This window comes from Lonchura striata, chromosome 16 (genome assembly GCF_046129695.1).
Source record: "Lonchura striata isolate bLonStr1 chromosome 16, bLonStr1.mat, whole genome shotgun sequence".
NCBI lineage: Eukaryota > Metazoa > Chordata > Aves > Passeriformes > Estrildidae > Lonchura > Lonchura striata.
The window spans coordinates 12,335,434-12,349,104 of record NC_134618.1 but is presented as its reverse complement, the minus strand read 5'-3'; the positions used below and the strand labels follow the sequence as shown (position 1 = coordinate 12,349,104).

The following is a 13,671-nucleotide window of genomic DNA, read 5'->3' as shown; positions in this document are numbered from 1 at the left end:
CAGGAGATAATTATGGCATTGCATCATAAAAGTGTTTATGTTTGCTGGCATAAACATTGCTGTGCAATGCCTTGACATTAACCATGCCAGTAAATCAAACTTACACATTGGATCATGGATTTCCAGTGGGCATCTCAACAAGTAGACCCCTACAGTTGAAGTGCAAGTGCACACACATTTGGGGATAGCATGGACAACAGGTGATGCAAAGATCATAAATTTATACACACCAAACCAAACAGTTTGCACAGTTTGATACAAGCTACAGCAATCATTGCCTACCCCAGAAATGATCAACTTCTGTCTGTTCCCGAATCAGAGACTCATCCAATATAGTGGATGTCATTGATGTATCACTGGCATGGCTATTGAAACTGCTCTGGCTAAAAATAGTTGAGCTGGACAGATTTTTCCTTGGCACATGTCTTCCACTGCCAGACTGCTTGCTCATACTTCTGCGTTGCTTTACCACCCTAGGAAACAAAGGCAAGTAAGTCATAGCACTAAAGACACACATTTCTGTTACTCTCTCACTTTATTAATAAATGAATAAACAGCCATTTCAACACTCATGTAACTAAACAGAGCAAACAAAGTTTAAAAGAAGTCCCTACCTTCAAGCACAAGGATGTTTGCAAAAAACTGTCATTGCAAAGCATATATGGAACATAAATTTCAGAGTATGGCAGCAAATACTCAGAACAAAAAACCTGTGGGTAACCTTTATGAATGATTGTGTTCAAACAGTAAGACTCAAGATTTACAAGTGATGACTAAAAATGCTTACTTAGACTGATCCCTGAAGGACATGTTTCCAGCATAAGAGCTGTCATGAAGGGAATCACTCTGTCCATCATCTGATTTACTGTATCCTCCAGCAGCCAACCGTAAACTACGCCGTGACATTCTGGGTGAATCAAACACTGGATCTATTTTATTCTCAGTCTCAAAATCCAAAGCAGATGAAGAATAACTCGAACTGCAGTAAAATAAGAACAGCAAAGTTACTGGGAGAATTTTCAGCCTGGTAACAAACATGTTTTTCAAGCTAGCCCAAGTTTCCATTAAATGCAACTTATTTGGGGTTAAGGTACAATCCCCAAAAGATATACCACATAACCCAAATAATCTAGATATATGTAGATATTCAAGGTTCTCCTAGGCAATTCATATTACAAGTTCTACAACTGAAAGCAAATCACAGAAAGAAACAACCACCATGGAAACCACGTATGAAGTTTAGCCAGAGCAAGCACTCATTCTTCTGGGACCAGTTTGAGAGTGGAAGCCATTCATGACACAGTTTCTTCATCATGCCTAGCAGCAAATTAAAAATGACACACTCCAAGTTGCAAGGCAAAGATTAATTTTCAGTGTAAGTTTATTTTTGTCGATTTTCTATTTGCCAAGTCCTTGTTTTGAGAACTGAAGATCCATATGCCACATTACCCTGAATTTCCACCTCTCAACAACTAGGAACTTCCTCCCTTTAAGACACTTAAAAACTTCCCTACTTCAGCTGTTTCAGTTTAACAACCATTACTTGCTTCTTAAAAAGTGGTTTAAAAATATTTAATTTAATGCAAACCATTAGGAATATTTAACTCAGAATTAACAAAAAATGTTTTGAGGCATCTATTTGTTTTTCTCCACAGAGGCAAGTTTACACATAGATAGCCTTCATGTTGTTACCCCAGGAACTCCAAATTTCGGCACATGATTCTCTCAGAGCCTCCAAGAAAACTTACAGTGAAGACAAAGCAGCAACACAAGGCAAACACAAACAGATTAAGCTGAAGAGTCTGTAAAAAATACATTTACCAAAGCAGAAGTTCAGCCTAAAGCAGAATTCTCATACTTACAGCCAAAGCAAACATTCAGTTATGTAAGTGAGCAGAGGCTGCTGGCACAGCAGGTCAGGTTCTAGAACTGCTCAGCCCTGTGACCCACAGCATCCAAATGCTAAGTGCTCTAGGCCAGCTTTCATAAGGACTCTGTCCCTTCTTGGGCCACAGGGATATTACAGAGATGTAACTGCACTTCAGTACTCCTGGAGGCTTTGTTTGGTTTTTTAAAAGAAGAGATAAGCAAATAATTGTTTATGACAGCAGCTCTTTCTCTCCAAACAAAAACAAACAAGCAAATTAGATCTGAATGAGTAGATTCTACTGTGCAACCTGTATTTGAAATGGAAGCTTTCCCTTTAAAGATACATACAAACAGCTACTATAAAATGTATTTGTGTAAAAAGGACTTAATGGAAATAGTTTTCTCACACCATCATTAAATATGTCAGAACATCACAAAGTAATAATATGGTAAGTATTTTACTGCTTCAGCATAGAATTAAGTTAGCACCAGAAGGCCTTGAAGTACACTTAGAGTAATTCTGACAAGGTGGTGCTTTTGAAATCAGTTTCTTCATTGCTCCTCAACACAAAGTAAAGTGTGTAAGATGGGGCTGTCAGAGCATGTCAACTGCACGTCTTTTGGCTAAAAAACTAACCCAGACAACACACTGCTGGAAAATATCTCATGACTCCAAAGCCAGCTGGGCATTCAGCCCATAAGATCAGACCAGAGTCTGTCCAAAGTAGCTGCTTCTATGGCCCAGAGTAGCACAGATTTGATGGCAGGGCTTTGGTTCTGTGTGCTGGATCTCACTGTCTGCCCTGATAATGCTGGCACTGGCAGGAAAGAGCCTCAGCACAACCTAACAAACCCAGCATATATACTAAATACATTAAGCTTGTTAATCCTTGCTTTCATTCGGCTGGAAGAGGGAGAAGAAATAACATGTTTTCTCATGTATTCCACCAATTGTAGACTAAAGAGTTTAACTTTTACAGTTTTCAAAACAGCTAAATATAAATTACTCATACTCTGACAGATACAAAGAGAGAATATGGATTAAATGTGGCTCCTCCTGCTGTAATTCTGAAAGGGTCAGAGCCACAACAGTTTTCTATTGAGACCCTCCCTAAACAGTTGTTTCAGAACTCAGTTTTGCTATTTACATTTGCTGCTATGCATTTGCTTTTCCTCATCTTCACCCCACGTTTCTTACAGATACTCAATTCACAAGAACACAAAGTACACAGAACAAGCTGACAGCTGTGACCAGCCTCAGTTTGTTTCTGTTTATGAACACTTGCTGTTACCAAGTATCTCAATGAGCATTTATATCAATGTGGGTTGAATAAATAGTTTGAATTTGAGCTCTACTATCTAAAGAAACCCAACAAATCATCATGGCATCTCTTCCTCTTTAACAAAAGGGGCTTGTCTCTCACGCAGGGTAACAATTCTCTTCACATTATCTGTCCTCTGGCAGCGGGACAGTACCTGGAAGTCTCCTAACTTGCCATCTCACTTCCCATGCTTTGGAATGCAGCCTTTTTTCTCCTACAGAGAAGACTATAGTAAATAAAAAAGCCACTGCTTTTCCTTTCAAGGGCCAGAAAGGAACCTGTACATTGATGTCCTCCTACACAATAAGTACAGCTAACCAAGAAACACCTGAAGGTGGGATGCAATTAGCCTACACTCCTGGATCACCTCTGCAAACAGTGAGGACTCTGCTTCCATCCCCCAAGAAAACAGCTCCCATGGCTGCTGGCAGAGCTGGTGACTGAAGCCAGTTTTACATTTCCAGCTTCTTGATACCTCCTTCATATGAGCTTCTACAGAGTAAGAATGTCCTAGACTTCAGCAGATTATTTTCTCAAGTAAGTGGAATGACAATGAGGTCTGCCAATTTTAGTATGCCTATAGCTTGTCTGAAGGACCTTAAGTGTCATTTATTTATAAATACTCCTTGGAATGAAATAGGCAGTGGTGTTCTTGACAATTCAGGATAACAGGCATATGCAATACCCCTAGAGAACTACAACTGAACAGACATCTTCTAACATGGGCAGACATATAGTCAATACAAAAACATTCACAGGCTTTCTAACTAGGGGGCATTACTTACATTAAGTGACCAAGGACACTACCTTGAATTCTTTAGTAATTTCTTCACTCAGTTCCAGAACATACTTAAAAACCTCAGAGGACTTTATTCAATTACTGTGCAGAAAATTACATCCCAATTGAATGCTCTGACACAGAAAAAGAAAATCAAACCAAATTCCTATTGATTTAACCCATATTTGGGAAGAAGTGTTAAAGGCACCCAAACTGACAACACAATTCAAAAGATGATGGTGACTAAAAAGAAAGATCAGTCATAAGAGTGAGGTGTAAATTGTGTGTTGACAGATGGGTGAGATTCACATGTTTGACTTGCATTTGGAGGAGAATAAAGATTATTTAGGTATATCAGTTAAATGTTTTTCTGATTTGGGCTGGAGGAGTAGAAGCACTACAGCTATGAACACACAGCGATTCCAGTGAGTATTAATGTAAGTTCTATTAATAAATCATAGCCAACTCTATTAATAGCTTTGTGGTATCAAACTTCATTGCTTTCTGCAGGGCTACATCCCAAGCCAATTTCTTTAAAGAAAAGATTCTGTAAAGACTGAATTGTCAAAGGCAGAATAAACCAGATTAGAATATAAGCAAAACAAATACAGGTGAGGGGCAAGAAGGAACAAATTTCAACATGAAAATATTTCTGATTAGCAATTTCCTCAGAGTCTTCAAATATTGTTTGACCACAATAGGAAGAGCTACAATAACAGATGCCATTCTGCATATATATAGCAAGAGCAAGCAAGAGTCTGCACAAAAGACTGTGGTTTACTCTGACATCCTGAAAGCAGTGTCATGTCAGTGTAGCAAGTAGTTTGCCCCCATTATTTTAACACTTGGGGTTTCACACAATTTTAAAGAAAGATACATAATGAAGAATTACAATTAATATCAACCTAGTTTAACTATTCTGGCCTTCATTAATTCAGTTGTTAAACTTCATTTTACCCAGCTCAACCCATTTCTAAATACCTATGTCTAAGAGTTCAACACAGTGAAATGGCAAGCTGGAATGTTTCAGGGCATATAACCCCTTCAAAACTTCTCAATTTTGCAAAGCAGTCTTCATTGCAGCGAGACAAACACTGTGTTGTCCCCAAAATAAACCCCAAAGTCTTAATTAAATATCCTCCAGATATCCAACAGGATTTATCATTCTGCATTTTCCTTTCTACTTGCTCACTCTTTCACTGGATGAGAATTTTGGACAAGAATACCACAGGAGTTTAACCTGTCAGGAGTTACAATATTTCAGCCAATCTCTAAGGTACATTTATGACACAAAGGTAACTAAACTCACTCAGTAATACAGAATTGAAACTGCTGCTGGATACAAGGCATGCAGATCACCTTTCATTGCCCAGCATGCTTTTCTTGAAATTAGAAAACCCACTTGTATATAACCAACATTTTACTAATAGTTTTTCATAAAATTCAGGAAAAATTGCAATTGAATTGATGCAACACAAAACATGTCACATATTGCAACACTACTGACATTAGGCTATAGCTTAAAAAAAAAAAGGGCATGATCCCCAAGAGAAAATGGAAACGCACAGTTTTTGAGCACACAAAAGAAGAGAATTAACTCAGTAATCTTTTAATGCTACAGTTTTGCCAACTTCTGTTGCATTGGCAAGTAGCCAAGTTTTATCCTATCTCTATAACGGATTTTAATAACAACACATAATAATGATGTAAAGAGGGAAGAGAAAAGCAAATCTCATACTGCATCCTAATAAACAATCATTTTTTAAACTTAAAATCAGCTAAACCAGTAACTCAGATCACTGATATATTTTGATGCAAGTATATATCTCAACTCAACAGCAGGAAAAGCTCAATAGATTAGAACAGCAACAATCTGTTACATTAATAGTAAAATACTCAAAATAGGCATCACGACACTTATTCTGAATACATAATACAAAAAGTACCAAATACCATAGTTAGCTTCTAGAAAACTGAAGTGATTTAAGCAAAACAAAGACACAAGAAAAAAATAATATAATTAGAAGATACAAAAAAAGATACAAGGAAAAGCAAGCTCATTAGAACAGATTTTACATTCACCAAACAAGCAGCTCAGTAATCAATATTTTGCTTCCAGCCAAGTCCCACACTAGCGGCAATGAGTGTGCAAAAATGAGTGTTTTAAAGTGAAAGTGGTCCCAAGTCACAAAAGAAAGCACACACCGAAGTTACAAGACACAAAACATCGAAGAATTTTGAGAACATATTTATAGAAATCCAACAGCGGTTGTAACTAGGCGGACACAAGTTATTCATAGCAACTAATAAACACTGAGTCATTATCTTAGTCATTGTCCTGTTAGTTTAACATTTTCTTTCCTCTAGCTAGGACACAGCTCTTGTTTTCAAGCCAGACTAGAAAAAGCCCACTTCTTCAAAGAAGTCAGCTACTTACCATGAAAGTTCAACTCTCCAGATTAGCAACATTGAGAGAACAGACAGTTTGTCTACAAGAAGAAAAGGGTTCTCACCTGAGTGCATATGTATAGCCAGTGTTCTCTGGCAGACATTGGGGAGGGGTGTACGTGTGTAGACGTGAAAAGTCCATGTTGACAGTTTCAAATCATACTGTAAAAGGTGAAAATAAAGTAATGCAGTGACTTAAAATTATGTAAAGTCAATCTAGGAGCCCTTGCACTGTTCAGCCTGTGTTATTAAGCATTGAAATAAAAGAGCTATTACCAGAAACATGGAGCTCTCAGGTGTGGAGTAGTACTGCTGCTAATGCTAATCATCACTACAGGAAGCTCAGGTATTTCTGGCTGTGACCTTCTTTATGATACCCTACTATCAGCTGTTTCCAAGTTCTCTGGAACATGGCAGTTATGAGCCTAACTCTTATCACAACCAAATTACAACACTTCCACAGGAACTACACTATGCTGGTATTTCCTAAAGAAGCTAAGTACAAAACTCTAAAGAACCACGCTGCAATGCTTCAGAGATCTCTTCAAAACATGTTTTGCTCTGAGTGCCCTCTGAGCCAAGCACAGGCTGCTCTGTGCCCCAACTAAGGATAATGCAGATGAAACTTGAGAAAGTTTTTACATATAGTCAAATCATTCTACTCTAGCACTTTTGAATACAGCCACTAAGCAGTGAGGGAGTATCCTTCATTTCACATAATTTATTCTTGTCATTAAAACCACTGAATACACACCCTAGCAAAAGAGCCAACTGCAAAGTGACTCATAGGGCAGAATTAGGCACGTTTTCCAGAGTGCCATCCACTTCCAAAAAAACAACAAACCTAAAGCCAAAACTACCAAATCAAAACCACACAAGGAACATTTGTAAAACTTTCCATGGGGTCTTTGAAAGGTGTCATAGCTTTTGGAAGAAAATAAAAACTGATGGTTGTCATATCAACAAGCTTGCAGAACTGCATGGGTGACTACTTGTGGTACTATGAACAATTTGACTTTAAATATCAAAGTATTTGCAAAAAATCTTCAGCCCTCCTCTTATAAGCCAAAGAAAATTTTTAATTTTGCAGGAAGGATTCTTGGATGATAGCTTATTTGTAGTTAACAAATAGGGATTTGGCTATTCTGGATTAGCATGGCTAGCAAGGCAGAATCTTGGCTACTCACAGATTATCTATGGCTCCTGTTTCAACAGCAGTAAAAGATATTCCACACATCTGTGATGACATATCTGAACCAGGATAAAAATATCCCCAGCTAATTTTCATAATCATAACATCAACAAGCATCTCATTTTGGAGATGCACTTTCCTATGCTGAAATAGAGTTTTCATTTTGTATAGCTACATATGCATAAGAAATGGGGACAAAAAGCAGATACAGGCAAAAGCAGCTCAAAAGAAATCTGTACACGTAACATTAAGATGCTCTTAGTCAGTCTACCTGTAGTCTCCAAATCCTGAGGTCAGTAAGGCAGGAGAGTATTTCCATTAATACTGAAGACTTAAAAATATTAAAATTTCTGGGCCTAAGCATCGTAGCTTCCTGAATCCAAGCACTTCCCATGCAAAGTGCAGTTAATGAAAAATAAGGTCTCTCGCTGTTTACTTATTTACTTTTTTTTTCTGTATTATAGAGAACACATTTCCATTAAGTGATCCTCTACGCTCACTTCATTTGCCCCAGAGCCATAATGTTTTCACTAACTTGTATATAAATGTATTGTTTGTTTACAGGACGCTTAAATCAGTAGTGCGGAAATATTAGCAGTCTCATTCTTTTGGTAGAATGAGCAGCAAATTCTGTTGGAATATGTAACAACTGCTGCCTTACTTTATCAACAAACAGGGGCTCAATTTAGCACACAGGAAATGGGGACCAGAGAGCAATGGCTCGCCAGGAACAAAAGTGGAAAGATTGTGAATTTCAAGATGAGGGATGCTGATAATATCAGAGAGCACTTGTATGAAAGAATAGCAAAACAGGTTTCCCAGACATATGCCTACTGAAGCTGAAAACTATGACTAAGGTTGATCTATCTGAATTGGTTCATGTGAATAAAGATTTTTAACCCCCAAGGTAGAAAAACCTTGTTCAGTTTCCCCTGGAGCTGATGCGCGTGCTTAGCACACATCATTTCATCATAATACCTATTTTTTTAACTGGCAACTCAATAGCTAATCCTTCTGACACCCAGCAATATTTTCCCACATGGAAAGCTCAGCTATGCCAGTGAGCTCCGAGAAGCTCCCCAGCTCCTCCCTGTCTGCACTGCCCATATGGGCAGGGCAACGGCCGAGTTTGAAAAACAACATACTGGCTCCGTTTCTTCCCTGTTCTTTTCCCCTTCACCACCAGTTCTGCCTTTACTTCATTTTTGAATAAATCAAATGCTAGAACATAAATAGTACTTATTTGATAAGGTTTTAATTGTATCATGAAGTTATTATAGATAAAATATGTGCTTAACAAAGGCAGTGCTAACTGCAAAGCCTCAAAGGTACTTAGGCATAGGTCTATTAATAGCTGGGTTTCATAGCACCGAGCTCTCCAGTGAAGATATCAGGTTTGCCATCTAAACACCACACTTAGAAATCACTCTTAGAAGATTTAGGGGTTTGGTTTGATTCACTGCTTGTCTGATGCTCTAAAATTAATTCTCACTCAAGAGGAGAAACCTCTACTCAATTTTTCAAAGCAACAAAACAGCCTTCACTAACTTAAAAAGAATTTTAAAATCTTCAGAGATGACCACCACCATTTGCAAAAATGGGCATCTAGAATTTACTATGAAACTGGATTTTTTTTCAAGCCTGACTTTTAGTTCAACAGCTTAATCTTAGTTAACCACCTCTTCAAAATAAATTATCAACCCAATTTATTCAGAAATATTCTACATCTGTATTACAAAACAGACACAGGGTAGGCGGAGGACGTTGACTCATTCTAATTTGTAAACTCATGTTTAACAGCACCCCTCCTTCCGTATATTATCATTCTTCTTGCTTATGAAACTTTCACACACAACTGGAACAGAAAGAGACATGCTAATAAAATATTTTGAAAATTTTAATCACAAAACTTGGCAGAGAACCTGAGAGGCAGGCACTGTACTTAGCTCCAGTTTGAACACTTCTGGGTGCCCAACACCTTTCTGCTTTACGTGCCACAGATCTGTCTGGACTCAGTTTCATGTAGACTTTTAGTCTCAGCTTTGTTGCAAGATTACCAGGTCCAAACTTCAAAATAGCCTTTTTCCCATTTGTAGAAGGCCATAAACATCTATTTCTAACACTAAGGTTTGTATAGTGCAAGAACCAAGCATGTAGTTGTAAAAAAGCCCCAAGTAATAAGAACACTTTGATAAGACAGCCCACAGAGAATTAAAGGGAAGCACACAGCTCCACTGGAATGCAAGAGGATGCTCCGTGGGCCTCAGCTTACAAGCCAGCTTCCATGTTCCTGCAGAGGAGACAGCTGGCTTATTTGCCTTTTTTTGGGAAGCAGACACAACAGTCATCCTAAACATTATCTCTCCCTTGCAAGTAAACTGAATCTGTGTTACAATAAATCAGCACAGCAGAAGGGCAGGAGAAGACAGATTGTGACTCTGTCAGAACACAAGGAAGCTCAGGAACTCCTGCAATCAGTGCAGCAGAATTTACCTGCACACAAGGCCCTTGGCTGTCTCCAAAGGATGCTGAAGCTTCCGAGTGACTGAGGCTGCACCACTAGATCAAAAAAAGCCTGTCTATCTGATGGTCACTTTCACAATCAGCCAGCCTCAACAAAATCCTAGCACCATGGCAGCAAGCTTCCTGGCTTCCAGGGAAGATGATGAAATGCTCCACAAGTGGCCTTTTCACACAGAAGCATCACAAGGCAGGGGGAGCAGCACCAAACACTGACCATGCACTACAAACACCTCACAGGAACAGACACAAACCCTCACTGATGGCTTTTGGGGCACACAGACTTTTACAAACATACTGTCCAGGCAGTCTCTCAGAAACCCTTTGTAACAAAGGAAGTGGTAAATGGCCATTTCACAAAAGGGATCCTGGCAGAGTAGAAATATTCACCCAAGTCTGTCAGACAATGAGAAAATACCCAAGACAGCATGTCTTATTTTTTACGTTACAAGGGATAAAGAATGATATCATAAAGTCTTAAATATTGGTAGTACTCCTTCAAATAGAACCTTTACTATCCTCACATTTTAAAGCCAAGTAAGTTTAAGTCACTATGACTTACTACATCTGCCACAAATGCTAAACAGATTTAGGCAAACTATCAATAATAATGAAACTGGAACATGCAAACTCCATCAATTTCTGAGAGCAAGCCATTTCTTACTTGTAATTTCAATTTTTTATTTTATTCTATTATTCAGAATAACCAGTAAAATCACCGTTTTTAGTTAGAGAATGCAAATTCCTAAGTATATATACTTCATAAAGGATGTTTCACCATAGCAAGTAAATTACTGGTTTAAACAGGCTGAAGAGCAAAGAGCTCCAAGCTAAATCAACATTTTATTAAAACAGACATTCTTAAAACATTATTATTGCTTTAAAAGAGCAACCAAAGAGCAAACAAACAAAAAAAACCACAAACAAAAAACCGAGTATTTTACACTAGATGTTGCCATTGAGCATTATGGCACAGATTCCCCAAACACAGGCGTCCAAGTACAGCGCTAACAACAAAACCCAAATCGGCAACACCGCACATTCACACGCTGTACCTCTCGGAACGCTTTTTACAGGGGAGGCTGCCAACACCCAGCCACGCGTTCAGCCGCGGCCAGGCCAGCAGCGCGCCCGCCCATTGTTTACACCGCGGGCCCCGCGCGGCGCGGCCCGCCCGCAGCCCGAGCTCCGCCACGGCCGCGGCGGCGGCACCGGCCGCGCCGCCGAGCCCAAGATGGCTCCCGGCCCCAACAAAGCCCGCGCCGCCGGCCCGGCCCCGCGCCGCCCGCTGCGGTCCGCCCCGCCGCCTTAACCCCTGCGGCTCCGCGCACAACAAAAGGCGTGCTCCCCCTCGCTCCCGAGCGCTTCACCTGCTCGATGAAACATCAGCGATCGAACTAAACCCCCACATCGCACTCTTCACAAGCGACACCTGAGTGCCTAAACGTCCACGCCTCAGAAGCGCCAAATTACAAGCCAGTCAAGCTCCGCAATTTAAGGGTATCTATACACCACCGCACTTACTAACAGATCAATGTAAAAAGCCTGCCAAGCTTGCCAATAAAACCCTCCCACTGGACGGAGAGTGAGGAAAACAAAAAAACACCCTGCAACTCACTTCCACAACACCGGTATGAAAATCAATGATTAAAATCAGCAACTAGTAATTCACCCCCATATGTAAAAGCAACAATTAGACATTAGCATTCACTGGGAAATTCAACAGAATTATTAGCCTGGAATAGTCAGTTGCAAAGCAATGAAACAGAAATATTAAAAAAAAAATAGCAAATATTGAACTTCCTTTTTGCGTAATGTTAAACTGAAAACCAGATGGCGAGACGGGGGGCCTGCAAATGCTGCAGAAAGCCGGAATTTACTGGCTAGTATTTTCCTTCCCTATAACATATTACAAACAATATATATTTTTAAATGTGTTTTATTTTAACATAGTATAATGTTAAATAAGGCAACGTAAAATAAGGAACGTAAAATAAGGCAAACTAAATACTTTTTCTTCCCAGCAGATATAAAACTTACTGGAACTGTCAGAAAACAGGTGCTGCCTCCAGTGCTCCTGACACTTCTACCCCTGTGGTCACTGAAGGGCAGCCAAACGTGACTATGGCATGAGGAACTCGGCACTGTCACCTCAGAAGCAGCACAGCACTGAAATTTTTACAGCACATTTCGCTGTAAAAACACGAGCAGTCACTCACTCGGCGAGCGATGCCAAACTCTTCCACAGTAAACCCGTCTGTTAAACAACACTTTCCCCAGTGAAGCAGCCCTGAGGTGCCAGCCGGGGGGCAGCGGGGACAGGTCTGTCCCCCTGTGCCACCAGAGCACAACACCCATCGCAGCACCTTACCTCTGCACCAAGGCTCGGCGGCGGCGAGCGCCGGAACCACCGCGCACTCATCGGCTCTTTCACAACCAGGGCAGAAAGCTGCAGCTCACAGCTTCTTCTGACAAGGAAACCCTCCAGCTGCCAGGCCCAGAGGGACCGTGGCAGCTGAGCTTTCTCTTTCCTCCCAGCGGACACAGCCGACACACAGAGCTCCGGGCTAACTAGGGCTCAGCGCCTCTCGCCGCCTCCCGGGCCAGGGACGCCGGTGCCCCGCTCGGGGGAGGCCGCAGACCCGCGACACCGCGCCCCGGGGGCTCCCACGCGGGCGGGCGGCCGCCACACGCGGCCCCGGCCGGGCGGGAAGCGGCGGCGGGCGGGCCGGGGGACGGGTGAGCGCGGACGGGGGCGGTTGGCAACGGCCGGGGCGGGCTGAGCGCCGCCGCCAGCCCCGCGCTGCGGGGGCGGCCGGGGCAGCGCGGCGCGGAGAGGCGCGGCGGGGGTTACCTGGTGCCGGTGCAGCGAGGGGAAGGCAGAGCCGGCGGCGGCGGCGCGGCTGAGATTGGCCGGGCCCCGCCCGCTTTGCCGAGGCCGCCGGGAGCCCCCGCCCCGCCCGCGCGGCGCGTGCCGGCAGCGCCCCCTCAGCGCCCGCCCGCGCGGCCCCTCACACACGGGCACGGGGCTCGGCTCTGCTCCGCCTCCTCCTTCCTCTCCTTCGCCTCGGGGCTGCCCCCGCCTCGCCTTCCCCCTCCGCAAAATGGAGCGGTGGGAGCCTCTGGAGCGAGCAGAGGAGAGTTAACTCAGATTTTCACTCTACTGCTTGGCTCACTGACTTTCCCTCCCAGCGTTTCCTCTGCTTCCTTCCTACGCGGCCTTTTTGGGATTTTCCTTCCCGTTGGTCGCCCTCCTCCGCTAAGGCTTTGGCTCTGCCCGCCCGGTGGGACTGAAGCGCTTCGCTCCGTGGGTGCCCCAGCGAATCTCCCCAGAGCGGCAATCAGCGGGGCACCAAACCTCCGGACAGCCGCACGGAAAAGAAACCGGAGAATGGAACTGACCTTTAAGCCTATCTAGTTCCAACTCCCTTGCAATGGGCAGGGACACCTCCCACGACACCAGGTTCCTCCAAGGCCTGTCCAACCTGGCCTTGAGCGCTTCCAGGAATGGGACTGGCTCTTGGCAGAGAAGAAACAAGCCT

At 42.3% G+C, this 13,671-nt stretch overlaps 1 protein-coding gene across 7 annotated transcripts in view; it reads right to left on the bottom strand.

Annotated features, from left to right (window-relative positions):
* SUN1 (Sad1 and UNC84 domain containing 1) overlaps window positions 1-13,068 on the bottom strand; it is a 29,131-nt gene extending 16,063 nt beyond the window's left edge. For 5 of the 7 annotated variants that reach the window (XM_021539718.3, XM_021539722.3, XM_021539723.3 and 2 more), the window contains exons 1-4: window positions 12,984-13,068; window positions 6,483-6,579; window positions 788-979; window positions 283-473 (exon numbers count right to left, since the gene is read on the bottom strand). In XM_021539718.3, the coding sequence (XP_021395393.2) occupies window positions 283-473; window positions 788-979; window positions 6,483-6,559 (460 nt within the window). In that variant the 5' untranslated portion in view covers window positions 6,560-6,579; window positions 12,984-13,068. Of the gene's footprint in view, window positions 1-282; window positions 474-787; window positions 980-6,482; window positions 6,580-11,184; window positions 11,317-12,500; window positions 12,731-12,983 lie in introns of those variants that run through there. The other 2 variants (XM_021539721.3, XM_021539719.3) reach the window with 2 other exon arrangements.
* Window positions 13,069-13,671: the final 603 nt, after the last annotated feature.